We start from the raw sequence: 25754 nt of genomic DNA, 5'->3' as shown, positions 1-25754 counted from the left end.
GCTAGTGCTAATATTATTTAACATTGGCTAGGTAGTTGGTTAGCTAGCGAAAACTTGAAAATGTCCATGTATTTTAAGGTATACTGTCTATTTAAACGTTGAACTACGTAAAGTAGATACTTATTACGTTTTCTAAAAGAGACTTAGTCGAGATTTTACAGGCAAGTTACTTGTAAAATGCTTAAGACGAGCTGTCCGCTACCCTGGCTTTACTCCGGGCTCCGACATAGACGGTATTGCAAGTAGCTGGGATTTGTACCCGAGGCTGTTTATATAGAGGCTGGTCGTTTGTGTGTTTTTAAATTATTTATTTATTTATTTTTTTAATTATTTATTTTATTACTATGGTAAAAATTAGGCAGTCAGCCATTAGTATAAACATTAATTTTTCCAGTAACTTTTTAAAATTTGCAGGCTCTGTTTTCCCAGCAATATTAACAAGAGCCCTCTTGCTCTTCCTCTATGTTTAATGTATCTCCTGTGTCCTGACAATTATTAAAAATGTCAGTCATTTTAACAACAATAACAACAACCAACAGTAGTCTCTACCTGCACCCACAGGCTGTGTGTGTACCCTGCCTGCCTGCCTGCCTGCCTGCTTCTCTCACTCCCCTCATGTGAAGCTGCTTGTCCCTGACAGCCAGGTCCTGTGACCCTTTGGCCTTGTTGTAAGAAGGAAGGAAATAGGACTTATTATAATAATAATAATAATAATATTTTTACAGTCACAAACACCCTCCACAAAACCTGTGTCTGCAACAGTGTGGAAATGGAGCATTGCACAGAAGTGGGTGGGGAGTTTCTGACCCCATTACGCTGGCTCCCCCTGGGCCTCTGTCCTCTGTCCCCTTTCCATCTTCTGTACTAGAGCGCTAGCCTAATTAGTGTTGCCCTAATTCGGTGGCACACCATCCAGTCCACGGCTGTGTGTTTATATTCGGTGTTGCTCAGGAGCAAGGCAGGTTGCTGCTGCTGGAGGAAGAGAGATTTGCGAGCGGCGTTGAGCGGTCTGGCTATGGGCCGAAGTTTACACCAGTGAAGTTGTGCCGTTCTGTGTGGAGTAGATGGCAGGAGAAGCTGTTTGCTGTGGCCTTATTTCACAGTAGCGTGTGACTTTTGGTCAAATTTCAATTTGTAGGTCCTTGCAATGAGAGTAGAAGTATAAAAAGATGTGGAACAGATGATAAGCATCTGTTTACCTGTTTTTTTTTAACCTGAATTGGATCTTTTAGCCGGAAAACACAAGTTTTGTGAAGATCTAACTGGATGTAATGGATGTTTTGTCTTAATTGTGATCTATTATTACGATATAAATGCATTTCTAGTCATATATTTGACCCCTGTCCAGTGCTATGTCCATTAAAAGAGTGCGTAATTGGGCCTTTTCATTGAATTTATTGAGTACAAATCACTGTACTCTTAGTTTAAGGTAACTTTTATTTAAATGTGGTACAAACTGGTTCGGTTCCAACTTAACAAACCTCAAAGAAGAACCTACAGCTTTGAGAACCCTTGCAAGTTTTGTGGTATAGGTTCTAGGCCAGGTCTGGGAAGGCCTGGCATGATGCTAGCTCAGGCTGTGTGAGTACTTTAACCTGTTAACATGAACGCCTGATAGTAGGACTGGGCAATATGGCGATATGGCTGTGCTATATTACATAACATTTTTAGTAATCACTGACTCCGTACAGTGGTTTGTACTCGTCATCTGCTGCTCTTCGTCTGATTAAACCAGTCTAATTACACTGTTTGTAATGAAACATCAAAAATTCATCACAATACGATAAAGTATCATCATATTTCCCAGCTAGACCAGGTAGTCTGTGTGAAACAGGGCTTGGAGAAAAGCTCATTTGCATAATTTCAGTTTTTGACCATTTAAAACAATTCTGACTCCTCTGTCCTGCACAGCCTTTCTTTCTGCATTCTGGGGAATGAGCACACCCTCCACATAGCTGAAGTGAGTCAGGAGTGAGTCAGGGCAAAAGTGAATGAGAGGAGTCCGTCCTCATCAGTCTGGTCGTGGTCTGCCTCGTCTCTAAGCAACGTCCAGCCTAATTGGTTTAGTTTGCGTTTAGCCATTAGGTGCCACTGTCTTGACCACGACACGGCATCCGTCCAGTGCTTCCCTGTTAATCCTCTCGCTATTTTTGGCAGCTCTGGGCCCCAGCTCGCTCTTCCATTATGTGCTGTCTGAGAGAACTACTGCTGCGCTGATCTCGGGGCGTGTGCCAATATTTGCATGAGTGTTTTTCGACATGGCTTTTAAAAATGCAGCGCAGCAGGCTTCGCATTAAGTCATTATAGCAGCGTGACGAACAGAAGAACTGTTTGCCAAGGACCTTGACTGGGTATGATGTCTCGGAGAAGGGCTCACTGTGCTATTTAGTGTATTCTCTGTGGGCTGCTGCACAGCGTTTTTGCTCTTTGCTCTCTGCCTAGGGAGGAACGAGGCGAGACGAGACAATGACAGGGTTAAAGACAAGAAAATCAAGGGAGAGGTTGAGACCGAACTGGACACAGCGCTGCAGATAAGAGGACTTCTGTATTTTATTTTTTTTTAGAGCAGGGATTAAACATCTTGAGTGAGCTCTAAGAAGGCTAATGCTCTCAGTGTCCAGTATTGGATAGATAGATAGATGGTCTTGAGACCTTTCCAGGCCCCTACATTAACAATCTCATGTAGAAAAATGTGAAAGCAGCTTTACATGGTCTTAATGAAGTACTTAGATTTGCAGTGGATCGTCTCAAACATGTCATCAGCTTTTGGTAGTTGAGGGCCTTTCCAGGCCCCTGGGACTTTCCGAGACCTCTTGCCGACTTGGAGATCTTTGACAGTTTAAGGCCTTTGGTGTTTGGGGTCCCTTTTGTGGCTCCTCTGTGTTTATTTGGACAACTCTGGGCAATTGGAGACCCCTTGAAGACTTTGGTAGTTAGAGGCCGTCGGCTCTTGGAGGCCACACCTAGGCTCCTCCACAGTTGGAGACCCCACTGAGGCATCTCTGTGTTTTGGGGGGACCTTTAAAGCCCATGGTAGTTGGAGTGTTCCTGAGGACTCTTGGCATTTTGAGGCCGCTTGAAGACTTTGGTAGATAGAAGTCTTTGGCATTTGCTCCCCCGCGTTCTGGAGGCCCCACAGAGGCGCCTGGAAGTTAGAGTCCTCTTAAAGACTTTGGCATTTGGAGGCCCCACTGAGGCGCCTCTGTTTTGGGGGCCCTTTAAAGCCCTGGTAGTTGGAGTCTCCTTGAGGACTCTTGGCATTTTGACTTTGGTTGGTGGGCCTTTGGTTGGTGGCTCTCCTGCGTTATGGAGGCTCCACCGAGGCTCTCCTGCGTTATGGAGGCTCCACCGAGGCTCTCCTGCGTTATGGAGGCTCCATAGAGGCTCCTCCGCGTTATGGAGGCCCCACAGAGGCGACCTCTTAAAGACTTTGGTAGTTAGAGGCCTTTGGCATTTGGAGACCCCACTCAGGCATCTCTTCATTTTGGAGGCCCTTGAAAGTTGACAGGTCCTGGGTGCTGGCCCGATTGCCCAGTGGCAGGCTCAGATCTACCAGACCTTTACTTTTACCCACTACTGATCAAATAGTCTACCACAGGACAGTCTGACAGCAGGATACAGTGGCTACCCTGTTAAAGCTGGGTTGTCCTGTTCCTCTCCGAAGCTTTTCTTAATGTGAAATTAGCTTTGCTGGACACATATTTCACCTTCTGTTGTTTACTTAGTTTCCTCATTAAACTTCCACACAGTTAGTGATTGGTTTGGTCATGCAGATGATGTATTCTTGTAGGGCTCGCTACTTAAACAGCCCTTCCTCTCAGAAGCCTCTCTAAAGGCACGCCGGCTTGGCTTCATGTGACCGCTGTTTTGAGTGAAGTTGAAAAGTGTTGCTTTGCCAGTGAGTGGGTCGTGTGGGGGCGATGAATTCTTTATTTGTTCTCTACTCATTGACTCCATTTTGAGATGTCGAGGAGGAGGGGGAGCTTGGGACATGGACCAGCTTGTTTGGAATCTGGCCCTGAAGGGTCCTCCTCCCCTCTTTTCCCGCCTCTGTTAATGCACAGTCCTGTAGCTGGGCTCTCGAAGGTGTGCGGAGTAAGGGAGGGAAGCATTTCTTGATATATCATCACTCGAGCACAGGCATGCCCGTGCTTGAAGAGCTCCCTCACACACACACACACACTTGTACACACATGCACACACCAAAAAAGGAACAGAAGAACTGGAGAAGTGGAGCGAGAGAGAGAGCGATACCAGAGTAGTTCTCCTCCGTCTCAGCCGAGCCTATTTCTTCTGCAGAGCGAGGAAAAGTGCTGACCGGCGTTTAACCAAATTAGCTTGTTGTTTCCGGTGGGGGTTTTCCTGCTGTGTTTAGGAAATGACACATCATTCATTCATTCATTTATTCATTCTAAAAATCATTAAAACACTGCAATATTGAAAAGCATCCTTGAATTCACTATGGCCAAATGTTTGTGGACACCCCTTCTAAAGATTGCATTCAGCTACTGTAGGTTGCACTTATTGTAGACACAGATGTGCAGATCTGCACCCACACCAACACACAGCATGTCTGGTCCTTGTAGAGAAGTACTGCCAATAGAATATCGCTCACTAACTAAGGCGGATAAACGTGAACCTATTGGCGCTATGCCTAATGGCAGGCGTGGGCTATAGGGGTGTAAAGCCCCCCAGCAGCATTGAGCTGTGGAGCAGTGGAGGAACGGTGTTCTCTGGAATGATGGTTGGTTGGTGCTCCATTCAATGCTTTTGGGTGTGGGGTGTAGGGGAGGGCATGGGATGGGATAGAATGGGGTGGTGATCATTATCCAACATCCTGACCTCACTAACGCACTCTTCACTGAATGTAGCTGCCCGTATCAGATTCAAAACCTTGACGCTGGCCTACAAAGCCCAGAACGGACCAGCCCCTCCGTACTTGATGGCAGTGGTCAAAAGCCGATCTGCACCAAGAGCCCTTCCAGCTTCAAGTAAGGCTCGGCTCGACCCGCCATCCCTCAAAATCCAAGGAAGACAAGCGTCCAGGCTTTTTTCTGTCCTGGCACCAAAGTGGTGGAATGAAGCGCTTGCTGAAGACCCTCCTCTTCCAAGAGAACTTGAGCAGAGTGGTCTCCTTACTGACTTGTGCTTAGTAATGTCTAAACTTAGAGATATCTTAGAATTTTTAGTCTATTCTAACTAGCTGAGGTTTTTCTTGGGTAAATAGCAAAGCACTTTTGTAAGTCGCTCTGGATAAGAACATCTGTTAAATGCTGTAAATGTAAATGAATGCAATCAAATCCTCACAGCATTGCTCCTTTATAAGCTTAAAAAAGCCTTCTTCCCTGGACAGTAGAGATGGTTACCCCAACAAGAGCTTTTTTGAAAGAAAAAACGAATAAGCAGGTGTCCCAAAACTTTTGTCAGAATAGTGTATCGTCTCCTAGGTTGTAGGAGTTCGGTACGTTTGCAGCACTGCAGTTTGGCAAACTTTACATTTGTTAATCAAGTCATCTAGATGGGTTTTGTGTTCATTAAGAGGCCGGATAAAAAGAGGAGACGTGTTCTGCTGTAAAAAATGTAAATATTGTTGTGTCCAGTAAACATTTGGAGCCGGTTTCCCAGCCCCAAGCCGGACTAAGGTCTCTTAATGCCGAGCATCAGCCGATACCAGTCTGAGGCGAGTCTCGTAATGCTGAGTATCTGCTGATTATTGATCTACTCGTAGTGTTTGTATACATAATCCAGCCCCACAGTTTAGATCAGATGAGCTGCTGATTGATACATTTAGGAAAATCCCTTTATTCTAGTCTCAGTTTCCATAATCAGACTTTCTGCACTGACTGAGGATTTAGTTTAGACTAGTTTAGGCGAGACTTGTCTTAAAACTACTGTTTTATAGTGTATAATATCTTTATAATCCAATCTGACTCTCCTCCCTGACCAATCAGCTCCCAGCTCCCTTACAACACTGCAGTCTAATCGCTTCCTGTGTGTGTATAAAGCCACACACTCTGGACTGATATCTGCTGTTGTTTGTCTACTGGTGTGTAATAACTGGTTTATACTGGGTTACTGTGATGCTCTATGTCTAAATTTTATAAAAGGTCAGATATTCTGGTCTGTTTTCATGTTCCACTGTAAAATAGCTCCACACTGCAGACTCTCAGCTCCTTTATTTACATTCTGAGAACGTCCACGCTGCTGCTGCTGTTGCCGACTGGGCAGTAATGTCCATTATTGGAGCCTTGAGGACATCAGATGGCGGTTATAGCGAATAATCAGAAATGGATTGGGATTAAAATAGCCGAGACCCGATCCATTAAAAATATGCCTGGATCGGCCCCGATCCACTGGATCTGATCAGGTGGATCCCTCGTTAGAACTGATGCAGGTAAACATGAATACAGTAAAAAGTAACACCACTAGTAGTTGAGATCATTTGAGCTAGTCTGAAGAACGAAGCTTGGATCCAGATTTCTTCCGGAGGCCCCCAGCCAGCACACACCGTTCCATCAGCAGCTCACCGGATTTAACAGCATTCAGCATGAATTACCTAAACCAATAATAAAATAGTATCTATCTATTTAGATAGAAATTATATCTATTGATCAGTTATACATTAAATGGGCAAAAGTATTGGGACACCTGCTCGTTCATTGTTTCTTCTGGTATCAAGTGTATTAAAATAGTTTATTCTGCTTTTGTGGAAGGAACTGTCTCTACTGTCCAGGGAGGAAGGCTTTCTACTAGATTTTAGAGAAGCACTGCTGTGAGGGTTTGATTGCATTCAGCAACAAGAGTGTTCCCAACTCAATCCCAACTCATCCCAAAAGTACTGGAAGGAGCACCATCCGTCATTCCAGAGAACACAGTTCTTCCACTGCTCCACAGCTCCAATGCTGGGGGGCTTTATACCCCCTCTAGCCCATGTCTGGCATTGGGCATGGTGCCAATATAATGTAAACATGGGTTTATAAACATGGGTTTCCAAACTTTTGCCTATTAATTTGTTAATAACTCTGGATCATTACCATTGGCCTATATGTCAAAAGATGTTGATACGATGGAGGTACAGTGTTTTGCTCACATAGCAACTGTATGTGTGTGTGTGTGTGTGTGTGTGTGTGTGTGTATGTTAAGTCATGCTCAAACATGGCAGGAAGTAGAGAAGACTTCCTGTGTCCTGTCTGAGAGAGATGAGTGTGTTAGCCCTCAGAGCTCTAACCCTGATCCTGTGGAGGAACGGGGAAGAATTCTTAGCCGTCAGGAAGACCTCCCTGAGATAACCCAGCCGTAGGTTAAAGGTTGGGAACGTGCAGAGAATCCGTGGAATGCTGGCTGTAACGAGGGGGCAGATAGAGCGACAGGCAGTATCTCCAGCTCTGCCCCTCCTGGCTCTTCTCACTAGTGAGGGTCAGATATATGGCAAAGCCATAACATCACAGTACTTAAAAAGGAGGGGGAAAAATGGTCCACTCGCTGTCCAAATGTTTGTGGACACTCTTTCTAATAAATGCGCATGCGTGAGCACAAACTGCTTGTCTAGTCCCTGTAGAGAAGTACAGCCAATAGAATAGGAGCAGATAAACATGAACCTATTGGCACCATGTGTAATACCCCCCACCCCCCACCCCCCAGCGGCGTGGAGCAGTGGAGGAAGTGTGTTCTCTGGAATGACGGTGGTGCTCCATCAAATACATTTGGGACAGGTTGGGTGGTGGATCATTCAACATCCTGATGTTGCCTTCACTAAGGCTCTTGCTGCTAAATGCAATCAAATCCTCACAGCAGGGCTTCTTCAAAATCTAGTAGAAAGCCTTCCTCTCTGGACAGTAGAGACCGTATCGGGACACACTAATACTAATAAAATAATCACATGGGCTGACGCTGGTTGCTGTGCAGTTTATGTTTCCAGGCTTTCTGTAATTAGTCCAAGTCTGCCTTCATGCTACAGGCATTTCTTCAGTGTTTGAGAAGTGCTGGTACCGTTAATAAACTCAGGAATGCATGCTGGTGTGTGACGCTGATCAGTAGTGATGGCAGGGTTTTTCTTATTGCCCATTCCTGCCATTCATTCCTGTTCTACAGTTTGATATGTGTCCCACTCCGCCTTGTGACTTGTGTTAAGGCCGCTCTGCTCTCCCTACAGGACCAGTATGACGTGATCGATAAGCACACTCAGTCTGGGCTGGATCTGGTGGAGAAATATGTCAAGTTTGTGAAGGAACGGACGGAGATCGAGCAGAACTATGCCAAGCAACTGAGGTGAGCAAGTCCCATGTCTAGGCTGACCAGTTATTAATGAGAGTGATCTGCATGGATGCTTCCAGACGCATATGGAGGCCTTCAGCTGTGTGTGTGCGCACGCTTGTGTGTGTGTGTGTGAGAACCATTGTAACTGATTGTGAAATTGACGTCGGGTCTTATGACTGGTTTGGGGCAAAGCTGAACTTGCCTGCTCTCCTGTGAAACAGAGTTGGCCTCGGCCCAGTGCAGCGTTCCTAGCTCGTTCTCAACTGTGAGCAAATGTCTCTCACTCACTTTCTCGCTCTCAAAGCAGGGGTTTAAATGCCAGTGATGCCCCAACCAAATGAGATGCGTGGTTTCGGCCATAAAAATACAAATCAATCATTAAAAAAATCTGGTCAAGATTCCTGCTGCTGTGAGTAGCTATGCAAGTCAAATGACCTGGTTTCCAGTTAAGTCTTTTTATTATTTAAAGCAAGATTACTTTTATATTTCCATCTTTTACTAAAAACAACAATAACAAACAGGACCCAAAGCAATGGTTTGGACACCCTGCATGGTCAGCACTTACTAACACCCCACTCTGGCAAGCATCACTGCTACTAAATACCTTTTATTTCCAGCTTTATGCAACTAAGAGTCTTTCCGTTCTTGTTTGGGATATTTTTTCGCCCACTATTCCTAGGTAAAGTTCTAGCTAGGTTCGGCGTGATGCTTGTAGTTGTGCTCCTCGAGGTCTGTCCACAGGTTTGTGAGGACATTTAGGACTAGGGACATGGCAAAACCTTTAACTTGCACCTCTTAATGTAGCCCATTCTTTGGTTTTATTATCATTATCTATCTTGTAGAAGCTCATCCTGTTTTTTTTTTTTTTTTTTTGCTTCAGAGTTTGCTGGTGTTTAAAGCAGCAGTCCTTAAGATTTTTTTCATTACATTTGAAAGCAGTAGTCTTTCGGAGTGAGGAGGGACAACAATATTGTAATAAATGGTATCAGTGTGCTGTGCGACCGTCCCTGCAAAAGCCTAATATATTCATTTTAAAAATAGGAGTGGTCTGGTAGGTTTTCCTGGAAGTTTTTTGGCCATGTCAGGGTTTTACGAGAGGACCCATCCCCGCTTGCTTCTTACCTGAGCAACCATGGTACTGATGCAAACAGTGAAAGGAAACCGCACCACCTTTCACATTTTATTAACATTTCATAAATTTGTATCATTTCTCCCTTTTTTTCCCCCATCATTTTGGACTGCTAGTTACCCAACCCCTACATACTCTCTCCCCCATCGCACGCAATGCCCCCAACACGCGCCTCCTCCGACGCATGCCCAGTCAAACCTCATTTTCTAATTTGCCGCCAATGCAACATCACCGGGCAACTGACGCACCTGAAGGGAGGCACCACATACCCGGCTTCTCCACACCACTTTGCAGACGCCAGTGACGGCCAGCACCACACCGCAGCAAAGCAATGTGGGGAGAGAGTGCCATCTACCCACCCTGGAGTTAACACGGCCAGTTGTGCTCTCTCAGGCCTCGGCTGCTGATAGCATGACCAGATTTGAACCAGCGATCCTCTGATTATAGTGACCGCACCTTAATCCACTGGACCACCATGCACATTTTGCACAGTACTCTCAGTACACACATGCTCAATGTAATTACACATTCTTACCAGGGAGGTCTCTGAATCCCCACATCCCCCCAAATTTATGAACTATCTCTATAATTGAATCCATTCGTCCCTCTACTGGCTGCAGTGCAAGTCCAGAGCATGATCGATCCACCCCCAAGGTGGTGTTCTCATGAAATTCGCCACCATTTTCCTCCAGTCATACCTTTGTTGATTGCAGCCAAAGAGTTCTCAGTGTTTCCACTACATAAGTTTTGCAGCGACGGGTGGTCTCTGCTAAATTCCCACCGCCGCTATTTCAGATTTTTATGAAATGTTGTGAAATGGCATTTACAGGCTTTTAATTTGAAACAGTGTACACAAGAAGTGAAAGTAAGACCCGGGAGAGGGCAGATTAAACTAGCTAAACGTTAAGTTGGAGAGGTTTTACAGTTCGAAAGAAGGTTTGCACTGGAGCACCATGCTGCATTCACCAAATTCAAAATTCATTGTTTATAATGGAGGCATGCACAGGCACCTCATGACTCCGAGAGGTTTTCAATTCTTCAGCAAGTAGCATTTTCCCAGTACTGCGTAAAATTAAAGCCATATCGCGACCACAGAAAGCCACAGTAGAGGGAACACACTAGAGGAAACTGGAGGAGGTTCTGTTTCAGCTGCATCAGTCCAAAAGGCATCAGGCATGTTCCTTTGCACCACCAACTCCAGGACCCTGCTGAACCTTCTTGGAGGTCTTTTTGTGGTCAACTGGGGGGGGGGGTTATTTACTTTCCTAGCAGGAATTTTGACCAGGGGGGGTGCCTAAACTTTTGCATGCCACTGTGTATGTTTTAGGCCGGCGTAATTTGAGTTCTGTTGTGACAGCCCCCGCAGTGGAGAGTTACAGCCTGATGATAGGTCTTCAAACCACAGTGGAAAGGAACTGAGAGTTTTCTCCTGCTCTGTCTCACTCCTCCAGTCTCTCTCATTTTCTCTGATCACTCTTCTGCTTTCTTTCTTTGTCACTCTCTCTCTCTTTCTCTGCTCTCTGTCTCTTTTGGGCCTCTGTCGCTCTGCTCCTTCACATGGCTTTTCCTGTGCCCTGCGCCTCTGGCTGGCTGCTCAGAAAGAGGAGAGAGAGAGAGAGGGGAAGTGGGAGCAGACCGGCATATGACTGGGAGGATGTGGTCCAGTAGAGTAAAAGAAGAGTGGAGGGAACCTTCTTTCACTGCTTCAGCACCCTTCACATGATTGAGGAAGCCAGCCATGCAGTGGGGTCGACCCTGGCTTAGCCCTTTTAACAGATGTGGTGAATGCAGCCAGCGCTGGCCCTTTCTGGCCTGTATCTTTGCAGGCCGAGGTTTATAAATGTACATATGGGTGGTAATAGACTGGCAAAGGGAGGTTCTCTTTCAGGATGACCCTCGGAGGCAGACTTCATTGTTTCACTATGACCCTGCAGACAGATGTGATTGAGCAACTCTGCAGCTCATTTGCCCAGACTGGAATGAAGTATTGCATGTTCTTGCACTACCTCTATTAGCATGTGTATCATCACCCCTCCAGCCATTAACATTTGTAGTCCACACCAGTTCATGTACCTCACTATTGTACTAAAATAACCAGCAGTTAGCTAACATCTACACGGTGTGTTCTCTGCCAGAAGGTGCCATTTGTAATGGGCTGGCTCTGGAGCTTCATAGTTTCTAAATAACACATTATTGGCTGGCTAGCTAACTGCTGCTGAACTGTGCCTGGTCCAAATGGTTCCCCAGTCGCTAACATTCAATAGCAGCTAATGGAAGCTACCCAGCGTTTTTTATCTAATGTAAAAATGGCTTCTTTTTATACATCAATGCAGTTTTTTTGTATGAAACGTTGCGTCCTAGTAAACTTTGCCTTTTGAATCTACAACAGTAAGCAGGCCTGGCCTGGCCTGCCCTGCCCTGCCCTGGCCTGCCCTGCCCTGCCCTGGCCTGCCCTGGCCTGCCCTGGCCTGCCCTGGCCGACCTCTGAAGATAGGCAACCCAGGTTTGAAGCATCAAAAATGAGGAAAAGCTAACGTTAGCCATGTCTAAATGCAACCGGTTCTCCCCCCACTGGCTCTAAATGACCAATGAAACCGGGCAGGGGAGAGATACTGCACACACAGTCATTCAGGAGGCTGTATTCTCACCTTTCTGTGACTTTACTGTTTACTGTAGGCGAGTTAGCCAGCATGCTAAGCACAAAGTTACCCTCTCCGCTGTGAGGAGCTCGCGAACAAATCACCCATCGCTCCAAACACGACTACGGACATTCAGCAGTTGTGATTTTTATTTATTTATTTATTTATTTATTTATTTATTTATTTATTAAAACAACCTGTAGAACCTACAAAGTTGTTCAACCTGTAATATTCTGAGTTGTACTTTATTTCTTTGTCATTTCAAACATAGAAATATGTATGTCATTTTTTAATTATTATTTATTTCTTCCTTCACCCCTTTTTTTTCACCAATTTGGACTGTAAATTACTCAACCCATACGTAATCACTGCAACGAAGCGATGTGGGAGGAGAGTGCCATCAACCCACCCTGACGAGAGCAAGCCTAACTGTGCCCTTTCTGGGCCTCAATGGCTGCCGACGGCTTGCAGTATGACCGGGATTCGAACCAGTGAATTGAAATATTGAATTATTTGTTATCAATGATATATAATTTCTTCTATGTTCTCTATTATTGCTATTATTCATATATACAAATGATTCTCTAACTGCTGCTGCGCCATTAGCATTGCTACCACACCGAATGCTGGCCTCATGCAGCATTGCTACCGCAGTGACCGCCAGCCTTGCCCAGCATCCCTGTTGCGGCGTTATCATCCCTTCCGTGATGCTATCTGGCTTTGACCAGCATCGCTGTTGTTGGGGCATTAGCACCACTATTGCAGCCTTACCATCCCCTCCGTGACGGCCTCTGGCCTTGCCCAGCATCGCTACCGCGCCGACCTCCGGCCTCACCAGCATCGCTGACATGCTGTTGGTCACAAGCCATGTTGATGAGGTCCTCGGCCCTCATGTGGGTTACATCCTAAGGCTCTAAGGGCAAGGCTTGAGGTCTTTAGCAGGCTCATATGAAATGCTACAGGAAACATAACGGAGGTCATTTTATACCATAGAGCACATATTTCTCCTCATTGCTGAAATGCCATAGGCTTGGCTTATTTAATAATTATTATAATACCTAATTCATTATGCAGAGATCTCAAGGTCTCAAACCCCCAAATATATCAAATAATACTCTTGGCTTTAAAGGGTTAAAAGAAGCACTGTAGTACAGCGTACGCTACATCTACAGCAGAAGAGGCACTTCAGCGTTTTTCAGCCTTCTCACAGCTTCCATTCATGAAGCTCTGACTGCGTATGTAAATTGGGGTTGTGGTGCTATTTTGGAGCCTGAGCGAGGCTGGCTCTTCTGTCCCTGGGTCAGGCTGTCTTTTCTAGAGCTGTCTTGTAAAACAGGTCATGGCCTGTTTTATTCAAATAACTGGTCTGAAAACAAAGCTCAGGCGCACATGGTCTGTTCTGAGGAGCCGGAGATGACGGAGGGGAGGACACCTGCTGGTATTGGGTGTGTAGATGTGTGGAAGGGTGGAATTATTTCAGCACAGTATTGAAATGAACTGTGTATCGGGATGTAAACCTGTATCGCTGAGATCTGAGATTCTCCCCTAGGTGGAGATGGCAATCCTGGGTCTAGAACGTACAACCTGGTGAGCCCAGAGACCCTTTTGTGGTCCAAAAAACATGAGGGGGTTGTGTCTCACACTTGACTTGAATACGAGTCCTAAACCAGGATGGATTTGAGCAATTTGGAATGTCCCTTCTCTTTGCCATTTTTGTAAAATAGTACGGCCTAGGTTCATCCGTTTGTTGAATTTCCCAATTTTTCTTGGATACAGACACTTTGGTAGCGAAGAACAGGGCTTTTCTGCAGTCGTGGTATTTCCCTGTGCAGGAGAACACCTCCAAACAAGGTTTGGAGAAGGTTTCTGGCCATGCAGGTGAAGTCGAAAATCAACCAATCAAGACCAGACAAGACCACCGTATTCACCATTCGGCCTCCGCGATTTACCCAGCTGTGCAGTGAACACGCACTACTGATCAAACATCTGCACATGCCCGGAGCTCGAGCACCCGGGGAGCAAAGACCGTGAAGGGCCTTGCTCATGGACCCAACGGTGGCAGCTGGCCGAGCCCAGGTATCACACCCACATCAACATCAATACCCAGGTTCTCTAAACCGCTGAGCCACCAGTGCCCTCATGCAACACCCAAGTCGCTCGAAGCAAACCCCAGACCCACCCATATCTGGAGGACCAGAGATCAGCTTTAACACTTGACCACTCTCGGAGCATGCGCACCTACGGCTAAGAAAAAGAGCTCCAGTGTGGAAACACCCTCACATGGTGCGTTCAGGCGGGACGAAAATCCCAGAGAAACTCTGTAATAATTACATTAGCCCACCTCCCCATTTCCAGCTAATCCCGTCCGAACAGGGTTTTAGATTATATAAAACAGGTCCAGCAGCTCTGCTGCGGAAATACACACCAGCTATTGTGTACATGCAAATACAGCTGAGAGCGAGGTGTCGTTCAAGCCAAAATTCCAATTAGAGTGTAGCAGATAACAGTGGCAAGCTGTCCTGCCTGGGCTTTTACATGAGTCACTCTCCGCTCGCTCGCTGCCTGTAGGCCTTTTAATACACTGTTTGTTTATTTGTTTGTTTGTTTGTTGAATATGTTTTTTAAATGTCTGCACATGCCTTCAGTGCGTGTGTGCGTGCGTGTATCCGACTGAGAAGCCAACCAGGCAGCATAATAATGAAAGGTTCAAACGTTCCAGTTCAGATCAAGCTGTGAATGGTCATTTAAACACTGACGATGTAAAAAAGGCTTTGCAAAAACCTGATAAAATAAGCAGCAAATTTAGAGTGTCAGGTTTGTTTATTTAATTATTATTTATGTTTATGCACCGCCACAAACCCTGCCCATGCGGTTGTGATCAATTGGCTAATCGCCATCATTGGCACTTGTCTTGTTTGCTCAAATTCCACCTTAAAGAAAGATGTTCGCCATTAATAAGCAGTGTCTTTTTTTTTTTTTTTTTCTTTGGGTAGAAAATGCAGGAGATAAGATAGTCCTTTATTAGTCCCACGGTGGGGAAATTCTCAGAGTCACAGCAGAAAGGGATAGCAAGACACCCTGTTACAAAAACGTAGATAAATGACCACTATATACACAATATAAATAATAGAAGTAAAAAAGCAATAACTATTATTTACAGATTATTTACAGGTAATTGCAAATGACTGTTAATTGCACATATGGGGGGGGGGGGGTATTGCACATTGTATTTTTACATTGAGGGATCTCTATTCTCTGAACATGTGTGTGTGTGTGTGTGTGTGTGTGTGTGAATGTGGTCTGCTGGGAGCAGGAAGCAGGAATCAGAACTGTTTAGATGTTCCTTTGTAAACGTCTGATGCTTATTTTTGCGGTGTGGACATGGGGAAAGCTTTTCTTTTGATGAATTTCTTCCATGAAGGCTATATTTGTGAAGGTGTTTCTGCCAAAGATGCACCGATCTGATATTAGGATCGAATATCGGTCCTGATATTAACAAAATTTGCTGAATCAGGTATCTGATAATTAGGCCGATCCATGGAGCCGATCCTTCACTTTAATTGGTTGGTGTGAGACCACAAAATGTTTACATTTTTGCAGTTTTGCAAGTTTGACCAAGTTACTTCTTTATTTGTTTAATTACTGTTTACGCTAAATATAAAAAAATAAGACTGATTACTGTTTGTGTGTTTTACAAAGTCAAATCCTGATGCCTGAAGTCTCTCCCACATGGGGAAATATACGGTTTATTAATTCAACAATGGTATCGGATCGGTATCAGGTATCGGCCGATATGCAAAGTTTATTTATCGTATCGGAACTGAAACAGCCGGATCGGTGCATCCCTAGTTTCCGCACAGTAGAACAGTGCACCACTACTACAGAGATTCTTGTCCGCAGTCATTAAGGATGGGACTTAACCGGCAATCCGTAACCAGCAAGCTGATTGGCTCTCTTTTTTTTGAAGGGGGAAACTTTATCTTTAACCAGTCGGCCAGTAGAACAGTGCACCACCACCCCAGAGTCAGCAAAATCTTCCTGAAGAGCCTTTTTGCAGGAGGTTCTGATTATCCTTTTCTAGCGACCCTGCGAGCAGTTCTCTCTGAAAGCTTCACTTGACTTCCACCGTTCCTTTACCTGCAACTTCTTAATTACACAGCGGACTGAGGAAACTTCGCAATCTGAAAAGACTTCACTATCTTCTAGTCTTCTCCTGCTTTACGGGCATCCGTGAGTGTTCGGCAGCTGAGCAGAGGAGCCCATGGAGGCTAATTGTTGGGGTGAGGTTGAAATTTGCATCACCTGGCCTTTCCACAACCTCCAACGTGAACAAGCCGCAGTCTAAACAGAGCGATGAAGGTCTGAGACCTTGGTAAAAGTTATCGGAGAGCTCTGATCTCTTGGGCTGGCCAAACGTTTGCATGGAGCTTCTTTCCTTTATTTTCACAACAAAACAAAATCACAATTTTTGCCTAAAATGTTGAAGAATGTTTCATCTTGAACTTTGCTCCATTTGCAGATCACCTGATCTTCTACTCACTTAATTATTCACAGTAACACACAGACACAGAACAGGGGGTCCAGACCTTTGCGTTCTGCTGTAAATTGACGCAGCAACCAAATACTATTTTCATTCTGAAATTATTTTATTATTATTATTATTATTATGATGAATCACTCATTTACCAAACGACGCCAGAGTATCGTAGCAATTGTAGAAGTGCGCAATGTAGTCGGTCATTTTTTCTCATCGCCAGGCAACCACTACACAAACCCTGCTCCAATGCACCAGTGAAGCGGTGGGGGGTGTGGGCGCCATCTACCCACCCTGGAGGCTAAAAAAAAAAGAAGCTGGTTTTTGTATGACCGGGATTGGAACCAGCGATCCTCTGATCACAGTGACCTTAGTTAGCAAATGCTTAAAACAGCCTGAAGTCCAGCGAACTAACAGTGAAGACATAGATTAGAGTATAAATGTACTGCTTTAATAAACTTTCTTGCTAATATAAAAAAATAATATAATCTAAAATAAAAATGTTAAACTAAGGCAGTGCAGAGTAGCAGCGATAAAATAACTTCCATCATTTTTTGGATCAGCAAACAGAAAAAAGCTGAGATTTTGTATTGGTGACTTTTATTTGGAGCCACTGTGTGGTCTACCCTTTTTGTTCAAGGGTGGGGCTAGATCTGTAACCAGTAAGCTAATTGGCTCATGATGTTGAACTGATCTGTAACCAGTGACCAGTGAACTGATTGGTTCTTTTCCTTAAAGGGAGCGACTTCATCTGTAACCAGCAAACTGATTGGCCCGTTGTGGCGGGAGTGTTTCTGTAACCTGCAAATTGATTGGCTCTTTTTGTTGAAGGGTGGGGCTGTATCTGTAACCATTAAGCTGAGTGGCTTGTTGTTGTGTTGAACGACAGCACTGTATGTGTAAGCAGTAAGCTGATTGGCTCTTTTTCTTAAGGGGCGGGAGTATTTCTGTAATCTGCAAGCTGATTGTTTTTTTTCCTTAAAGGGCGCGACTTCATCTATAACCAGTAAGCTGATTGGCTCGTTTTCTTAGGGGGTGAGTGTTTCTGTAATCTGCAAGCTGATTGGTTTCTTTTTTTGATGAATGGCAGGACTGTATCTGTAACCAGCAAGTTGATTGGCTCTTTTTGTTGACGGGCGGGACTGTTTCTGTAACCAGTAAGTTGATTGGCTCTTTTTGTTGAAGGGCGGGACTGTATCTGTAACCAGCAAGTTGATTGGCTCTTTTTGTTGAAGGGCGGGACTGTTTCTGTAACCAGTAAGTTGATTGGCTCTTTTTGTTGAAGGGCGGGACTGTTTCTGTATCTAGCAAGTGATTGGCTCTTTTTTTTTGAAGGGTGGGACTTTATCTGTAACCAGTAAGCTGATTGGCTCGTTTTCTTAAGGGGCAGGAGTGATTCTGTAATCTGCAAGCTGATTGGCTCTTTTTTGTTGAAGGGCGGGACTGTATCTGTAAACAGAAGCCATGTGGAGCGTTACGAGGACGTGTTCATCTTTCATCCAGTGGCTGCTCCCATCTTTTACAACGTCTCTCTATCGACTGACTTTCTCCTTCGTATGCTCAGCCCGTGTCCATATGAGACTCCCACGCCTCACACTAACAGAACTTTGCTCTCTGCACACCAGAGGGATGCCTCTGCAGATTGCCATGCGCTCATCTGCCATCTGCTCAGACAGCTGCTCAGTCTGTATGCGTCCACTGCAGCTCTGCGTCCAGATTAGGGGAGTTTTTACTGTAAAAAGTAACAGCAGCAGTGAAACCGTATTCCCCACTGTTGTCGTTTAATCTGCGGCCCACATACGTCCAGAACCATTCGTAGTTCTCGTGGGAAACTCGTGTGACGACGTAATCAACTAATCGACTGGTAAGTTAGTTCCCAACGTATTTGGGTATTGATTTTAGTCGATCAGGCAAAACATCCCTACAACATCCTGCTACCACCACCATGTTTAAAAGTTGGTAGGATGTACTGTAGAACTGTGGAAATGCAGGACTGGCCTTATACCAGATATAAACGGTCCCGGAGCTCCAAAAAGTTTCAGTTCGGACTGGTCTGCCAGTGGAAGCTCTTGAAGGGGAAACTGGAGCTCCACTTTGCTGTTGATGTAGTTTAATTGCTGCTGGTTGATTTTTATCTATGGATTTGAACAAAAGGCTAAAATTAGAGGTTCTATCAAAGCAACATGCAGCATGTGAGCGGCTTGCCATTTACCCTGCGCTACTATGGATGGTTTGAGGGGTCAAACTAGGACAAAGCCATAATGGCATTAACAGATAATAGATGGTGATCATGTTTTCAGCAAGTTGACTTTACAGCTTCTAGTGGACTATGTTTTAGGATGGGGATGTCCCGATCCGATCCAGTGGATGTGGATTGGGCCTGATCCAGGCGTATTTTAATGGATTGGGTATCTACTCTTTTAATCCCAATCCAGTTTGGAGTCTTTATTTTAATCATGGTGTTTGGAGCACCATCCGCTGTCCTCAAGGCACCATTAACGGATATTATTACCCAGTCGGCAGCGGTGCGGACGTTCTCAGAAGGTAAATAAAGGAGCTGAGAGTCTAGAGTGTAGAGCTATTTTACAGTGGAACATGAAAACAAACCATAATATCTGACCCTGGGTAGATATCAGGGTACAATCAATTCTTTGAACTCGTGTTGAATAATTAAAAATGGTAAAAGGTAAAGGTGCAAGTATTTGTCACTGCACTATGTACAGCGAAGTGTGTCCTCTGCATTTTATCCATCTGTGGTAGTGAACACACACACACACACACACACACACACACACACACACACACACATACACACACACACACTAGTGAACTAAGGGCAGCGAGCACACACCCAGAGCGGGGAGCAGAGAGGGTGAAGGGCCTTGCTCAAGGGCCCAACAGTGGCCGCATGCTGAGCTCAGGTATCGAACCCACAACCTTGTGATCAATAGCCTGGAGCTCTAACTGTTTTATTTTTATTTTATTTTTTTCCCCCGAGGCCTGATTACATTTCTGTCCACTACAGATAGGCCTCCTTTTGTTGCTTGGCAACTACTGTAAGTGTGCAAGATGAATGAAATTTGTGCTGACCTGGAGCCAGCAAATCACCAGTCAAAATAATGTGTTTTTGGGTTCTGCAAGCTCGAGTTGTGTACCCCTAAAACCTCTTCCAGTCCAGTTTACTGTAAACACTTCAGATTTGCTGGTCAGGGAAAGAACGGTTAATTACATGGACACATGCTTTCACATCCCTAGCCGCCACGTAGTCCGAGCAAAGTCATGGCTGTGAGGTCTGACCGTGGTGTTTTTTTATTTTTATTTTTTTATTATTTTTTTTAAAGACAGTTACATACATAAGCGAAGTCGTTGGGAGTCATATGATCAAGCCATTTGGTTACTAAAGTAAGGACTTTCAGGAGTCGTTAAAGGCCACTTGGAGGAATGTCCACTGTTTTCTAAGGCAGTGTTTCCCAACTCCAATCCTGGAGCTTCGCTGTTGTGCTTTCCCCCACTGTACTGCACATGATTCCCAGAAGGGGTTGATAAATAACTAATGATACGACTCTGTGACTCCGGTGAGCATGCATAACAAAACAGGGCTCCTGGATTGGAGTTCTAAGGTTTACTCCTAAAAATGTGGTGCTTCAGAGGGTTCTTTGAGCAATGCAATAGAAGAACCTCTCTTTTGGTTCTGTAAAGAATCCTGCAGGTGTTAAAACCTCTTCTTTTTGGCAATTTGATCCTCTTATGACTATTATCTGTAGTTGTTGTGATGCTGATGGTTGTTCCGTATTTTTCCGTAACCAATCGGAGTTAGCAATAGAGATGCCCCGATCCGATATTAACAAAATTAGCTGGATCAGGTATCGGATAATTAGGCCGATCCATGGAGCCGATCCTTTCACTTTAATTTGGTGGTATGAGACTTGCACTAAATGTGCAAATAAATAAATGACATGTCAGTTTAGCAGATTTATATCTGTGTTCATTTGTTATATTTAGTTTTATGAAGTTAGTAAAGTCATGTTTAAGTCAATCCTGATGCCTTAAGTCTCTCCCACATGGTGAGGTATATGGTTTATTAATTTAGCAATGATATCAGACTGGTATCGGGTATCGACTGATAAGTTTTTAACTTGACGCTGGTCTACAAAGCTCAGAAAGGACCAGCCCCTCTGTACATGATGGCAATGGTCAAAAGCTGATCTGCACCAAGAGCCCTTCCAGCTTCAAGTACGGCTCAGCTCGACCCACCATCCCTTAAGATCCACGTGTCCAGAGACAAGCGTCCGAACAGCAGAGTCGCTCGCTGTCTTCAAACCCAGACCTCTTCCAAGAGTCCTTGGATCAATAGTAGAGCACTATGGTCTCCATATTGCCTTGTTTAGTAGTGTCTAAGCTTAGAGGTATCTTTTGAATTTTTAGCCTTTTTAAACTAGCTGAGGTTTTTCTTGGGTAAAGAGCAAAGCACTTTTGTAAGTCGCTCTGGAGAAGAGCGTCTGCTCAATGCCTTAAATGTAAATGTATATATCGTCCTAGTTAGCAATATGTTGACATCACCTATCTTGACTCCACTAGATAATCCAGCATCTGCTTGTTGAAGCTCTGTAGCCTAGGCTTGGCCACCACGTCAAAGAAGACTGTTCCAGAGTGAGGGACCCTTCAGATACAGCCCAGAAATGCTACATCCTACATTGCCCTCACTCAGCACCGCAAAACGAAGCCTCCTGCGCAGAGTTTGTTCAAAAATGTTAATTTTTCTTCCTGGAATTCCCAGAATTTTCCATTCCACCTTAAAGTGCAGAACCTACAGGAGGCATATTGTAACTGCGGTGCTGTTTTAAGGTGGAATTGTAGTGTAATGCTGCAAAGCTGTAATACACAGCCGACCGATCCTTCCATCTCTTCTCATCAAATCCACACACACTGTTTTAAAGATGGCTCCTTATGGATCCATTCAAAGCACCTTAGTTACAACAGGCATGTGCACCAGGGGAGCACCAGGACTGGAGTTAGGAAACAGGGACTGGAGAGGAGTGAGTGAATTTCTTTCTGCCTTTTAAGGGGTTTTCACCCCCACACATCTCCTCCATCTCCATACAAATACAAGCGAGCTCTTTCTGGACCCAAAACAAGCTCTAAGAACCCTTTGAAGCCCCTGCGTTTTAAAGGATGTAATGAATCTGCCTCAGCATTTTTCTGAGTGTGGAGGGTTAAGCAGTTTGGCAGTTTGACTGGAGGTTTGAGTGATCCATAGTTTTGATTTATGATCATCATCTATCTTCTCTCTGCAGGAATCTCACCAAGAAGTACAGCCCGAAAAGAGGCAGCAAGGAGGAGCTGGAGTGCAGGTAATGGGGAAGGGTAACGGCCTGCTCGCTTGCATTCAAAATACACTAAATCAATGAAAGCTGGTCATACACAAATGAATGGAGAATCCGAGCCTGGATTCAGGACCTTGTCCTGAGAGCAAGTGGGGTCTGAGCGAGCCTGAATCCGCTCAGGCTGAAGGTGATCCAGACCCATCTGCAGAGGCATGCAAATGGTTTAATGGCAGCGGCTAGGAAAGAGGAAGGAGCTTCCAGATGGAAATGAGGGCCTATTGAGACCTGCCTGTCATTTCCCCTTATCTGCAGTAAAATCAGTACCAGCAGCATCTCTCTCTACCTCTATCTCTCTCACACTATATATCTCTCTCTACCTCTATAACCCTCTTACTCAATCTCTATTGCTCGCTCGCACTCTCTCTCCCTCCCCTTATCTCTCACGCTCTTTTTGTTCTTTATCTTTGGTTTCGTCAACGGTCATTTTTCCTTTCTTTCTTTTGTTTCTCTTGGTTTCTTTCCTTCTTCTGTTCTGTTCTTCTTCTTAGGCCTGTGATTGTGATAATTACCTGAGCTTCTCTCTGATTTTTACTTTACTGTCTCACTGTTAATCGCTTTGTGGGTCATACCTGCTTGTTGAAGCTCTGTAGCCCAGGCTTGGCCACCACGTCAAAGAAGACCGTTCCAAAGTGACTAACCCTTCAGGTACAGCCCAGAAATGCTACATCCTACCTTGCCCACAGTCCTCTGACCAAAAAAACTGCACCACGAAACTGTCGGCAGAACGAAGCCGACACTGAATTTTCTAAATTTGCACAGTCAGCTTTTCTGCACATATTTTTGCCAAGTGGTAGGAAGGTTCATTTGTTTTGTTTCTCACGTGACAAAATTAACCCATCGCTCAACCCTATATGTAACACTGGGAGCAGATAGCTTCCACACACACCAGAGTTCGCTTGAAGTGAAAAGGACACCACCGGTTTCAAGAGGGTTGGAGATCAGTGCTCTGGGTCGCTCCCGGGTACGAAAACAGACCAAGCACACCGTACTCGCCTGTGGCAAATTCAGAGGCATGCCACCTCTTTTTTTTTTGTCTAGCGTAGAGGCTAGCCTACATGCGTGATATGAACATGTAGCTGCTAATTTGCAAACTAAAATTTTAAAAGGTTAGAGCTGGGTTAGAAAATTGGTTGTTTTTTTTTTGTTTGTTTTTTTTTTGAGGTGACGCCGGTGTGTAAATCACGCGGTCACTCCCATCATTTATGCAGAGATTTCTTACTCAGTCATAGATTTTACAGATATCCTGTAGTAAAATGACATCAGTCCACCTTCCCACATCAAACTAATCCCGTCCAAATAGAGCCGCTTTCCTTTCCATCTTTTCCTCCTTACTTTCATTTATCCTTGCATCCTTCCCTCTTTTCTTTCTTCTTTTTCATGCTTCCTTCTTTCATGCTTCCTTCTTTTAGAATTGCTGCTTTTATATTTTCCTTTTTATCCTTCATTCTTTCACCCTTCTTTGATTTCTTCCCTTTTTATCTTTCTTCCTTCCTTATCTTTCTTTCTTTCTTTCTTCCTTCTTTTCTTCTTTCATCTTTCTTTTCATTCTTTCTTCTTTCTTTCTTCCTTTCTTCTTTCTTCCTTTTCATCCTCCCTTCTTTTAGAATTCCTTTTTTTCTGTCTTCCTTTTCATCCCTTCTTCTTTCTTTCTTTACTTCTCCTTCTTATATTGTTCCATTCTTCTTTTTTGATTCCTTCTTTTATACTTCCTTTCCTCCTTCTTATGTAAGTTCTGCTTTTTTATCTATTATACTTTTTCTTACCTTTATTTTTAGCTTATTCCTTCAGTGTATTGTCTTTAGATCATTTTATTGCTTTTCTTCTATTCTTTTTTTTCTTTCTTTCTTTTTTCTTTTTCTTTTTTTTTCTTGTTTGTCTCGTGTAATCTTAGGTAAGGATTTTATTTATTTAATTATTTCCTCTTTTGCTCTTTCATTTTCATCATTCTTCATTATTTTATTTTTGTTCTGTTCTTTCTCTTTTTCCTCATTTCGATCTTTCATTCAAGGTTCTCAAACCACCAGTCATTCCTGGACATTCTGAACGAGATGAATGACTACGCGGGGCAGAGAGAGCTGATCGCTGAGAACATGATGATGAACATCTGCATCGAGCTCACCAAGTACCTGCAGGAGCTCAAGCTGGAGCGCAAGACGGTGAGTGAGTGAGTGAGAGAGTGAGAGAGCGAGCACATGAAAGAGAGAGCGAGAGAGCAAAAACTGGGCCATGCTTAAAATAAAGTCAGCGATGGGAGGGATGGATGGGTGGAGAGCAGAGAGACACGGAGCTGGAGTAGGGTGGGATGGAGGAGGAGGAGGAGGGCTACAGGAAGGCATGCTGCACTGTTGTGGTTAGAAGGAAATTGAAATGGTGGGCAGTGTGTTGGGGGGGGATCACATTGTGCTGGTGTCACTTTTGGATGTTTAGAAGAATGCTTTGGGTTTGTTATTTAATAGCCACGTACCAAAATATCAGTCAGCGTATTTATTATATGTATCACTTGGGATTTGGTGAGGGGGTGGTGTTTATGTGGTACAGTTGAGGCCGAACTGCACTGACAACAGTTTTTGTTTTTGTCTTATGAATTTTCAGCATCTATCAGACGCCAAAAAGGCCCAGCAGTCTCTGGAGAGCACCTACAAGCAGCTCGACAATGTAAGCGTGCGCATCTCCGTCTGCGACGGTGGTTTACAATGCCCTGTTGTGCTGCATCCATGTATGAAGCCCCTCATTGAGACGGGCAGACAGGGTCCAGTCTGGGATTGATGAGTGTTGCTCTGTGATTTGGACGAGACTGACTGTGCGGAGAGTGAGCTCTCTTTGTTTGTGTGTGCTTTGTATTGCCTCTGCTCCCACAAAGGCATCGTCTGCTCTGTGAGAGTGTATTGAACGAGTGAAAGGGGGGGGGGTAATTGTTTGGCTAGGGGTCTGTTATCAATGGACACACTGATGGCATTTCAGATGCCTCCCCCAGCACCCGGTGTTTTGTTGAAGTTCAAGACAAGCAGGGTTTTTTTCTTCTTCTTCTCAGATGATGTGCTTCCCTTGCAGAAGCAGATTGTTAATATTGTGTGTGTGTGTGTGTGTGTGTGTGTGTGGGTGAGACAGAGTAAAAAACGCTTTGAAAGAGAGTGGCGGGAGGCAGAAAAAGCAGCACAGTATGCAGAGAAAACGGATCAGGACATCAATGCGACGAAAGCCGATGTGGAGAAGGTAGCTTACATGCACTCTTTTCTGTGTGTGTGTGTGTGTGTGTGTGTGTGTGTGTGTGTGTGTGTGTGTGTGTGTGTGTGTGTGTGAGAGAACAAATTTCTGCTTGCATGCCCCAAACCTCTATGTAGTTTCTTTATTCGCCAAGTGCCAGATGCAAAAGGTGTTAAGTCATTAGGCCCAACGTGACAACGAGCCAGGTCGCTTTGCCATCAGCAGCAGGTGTTTGAGAGAGCACAGCTGGCCACGTTCTCTCCGGGTGGGTAGATGGCACTCATCACTCTTATAGCGATGCTGGCCGCCACAGGTGTACATCCTGCTGTACATCCCGGGAACTACTGGACCAAAAAACGATCTTGCCATCACCTTTGAGAACTCACTGGTCACTCCTTCTACAGAAGCTCGAAGCCTTGGTGTAGTCATGGATGATCAGTTATCGTTCTCAAGTCATGTTGCAAACGTAACTCGGTCCTGCAGATTTCTTCTGTACAACATCCGGAGAATTCGACCCTTCCTCTCTAGAGAGGCCACCCAGGTGCTTGTTCAGTCTCTCGTCACTTCCAGACTTGACTACTGCAACTCTCTTCTGGCTGGTCTCCCTC

At 44.6% G+C, this 25754-nt stretch overlaps 1 protein-coding gene across 3 annotated transcripts in view; it reads left to right on the top strand.

The window, feature by feature from the left end:
- The window catches only part of trip10a (thyroid hormone receptor interactor 10a), a 45285-nt gene that overhangs the window by 645 nt on the left and 18886 nt on the right, over positions 1-25754 (top strand). For 2 of the 3 annotated variants that reach the window (XM_072675295.1, XM_072675293.1), the window contains exons 2-6: positions 8153-8268; positions 21853-21909; positions 23951-24098; positions 24535-24597; positions 25051-25155. In XM_072675295.1, the coding sequence (XP_072531396.1) occupies positions 8153-8268; positions 21853-21909; positions 23951-24098; positions 24535-24597; positions 25051-25155 (489 nt within the window). Of the gene's footprint in view, positions 1-8152; positions 8269-11084; positions 11167-21852; positions 21910-23950; positions 24099-24534; positions 24598-25050; positions 25156-25754 lie in introns of those variants that run through there. The other variant, XM_072675294.1, reaches the window with a different exon arrangement.

The sequence above is a fragment of the Salminus brasiliensis genome, chromosome 3, assembly GCF_030463535.1.
Source record: "Salminus brasiliensis chromosome 3, fSalBra1.hap2, whole genome shotgun sequence".
In the NCBI taxonomy this organism is placed as follows: domain Eukaryota; kingdom Metazoa; phylum Chordata; class Actinopteri; order Characiformes; family Bryconidae; genus Salminus; species Salminus brasiliensis.
Note: the sequence above shows the minus strand (reverse complement) of the source record. Positions and strands in the feature narration are given on the sequence as shown.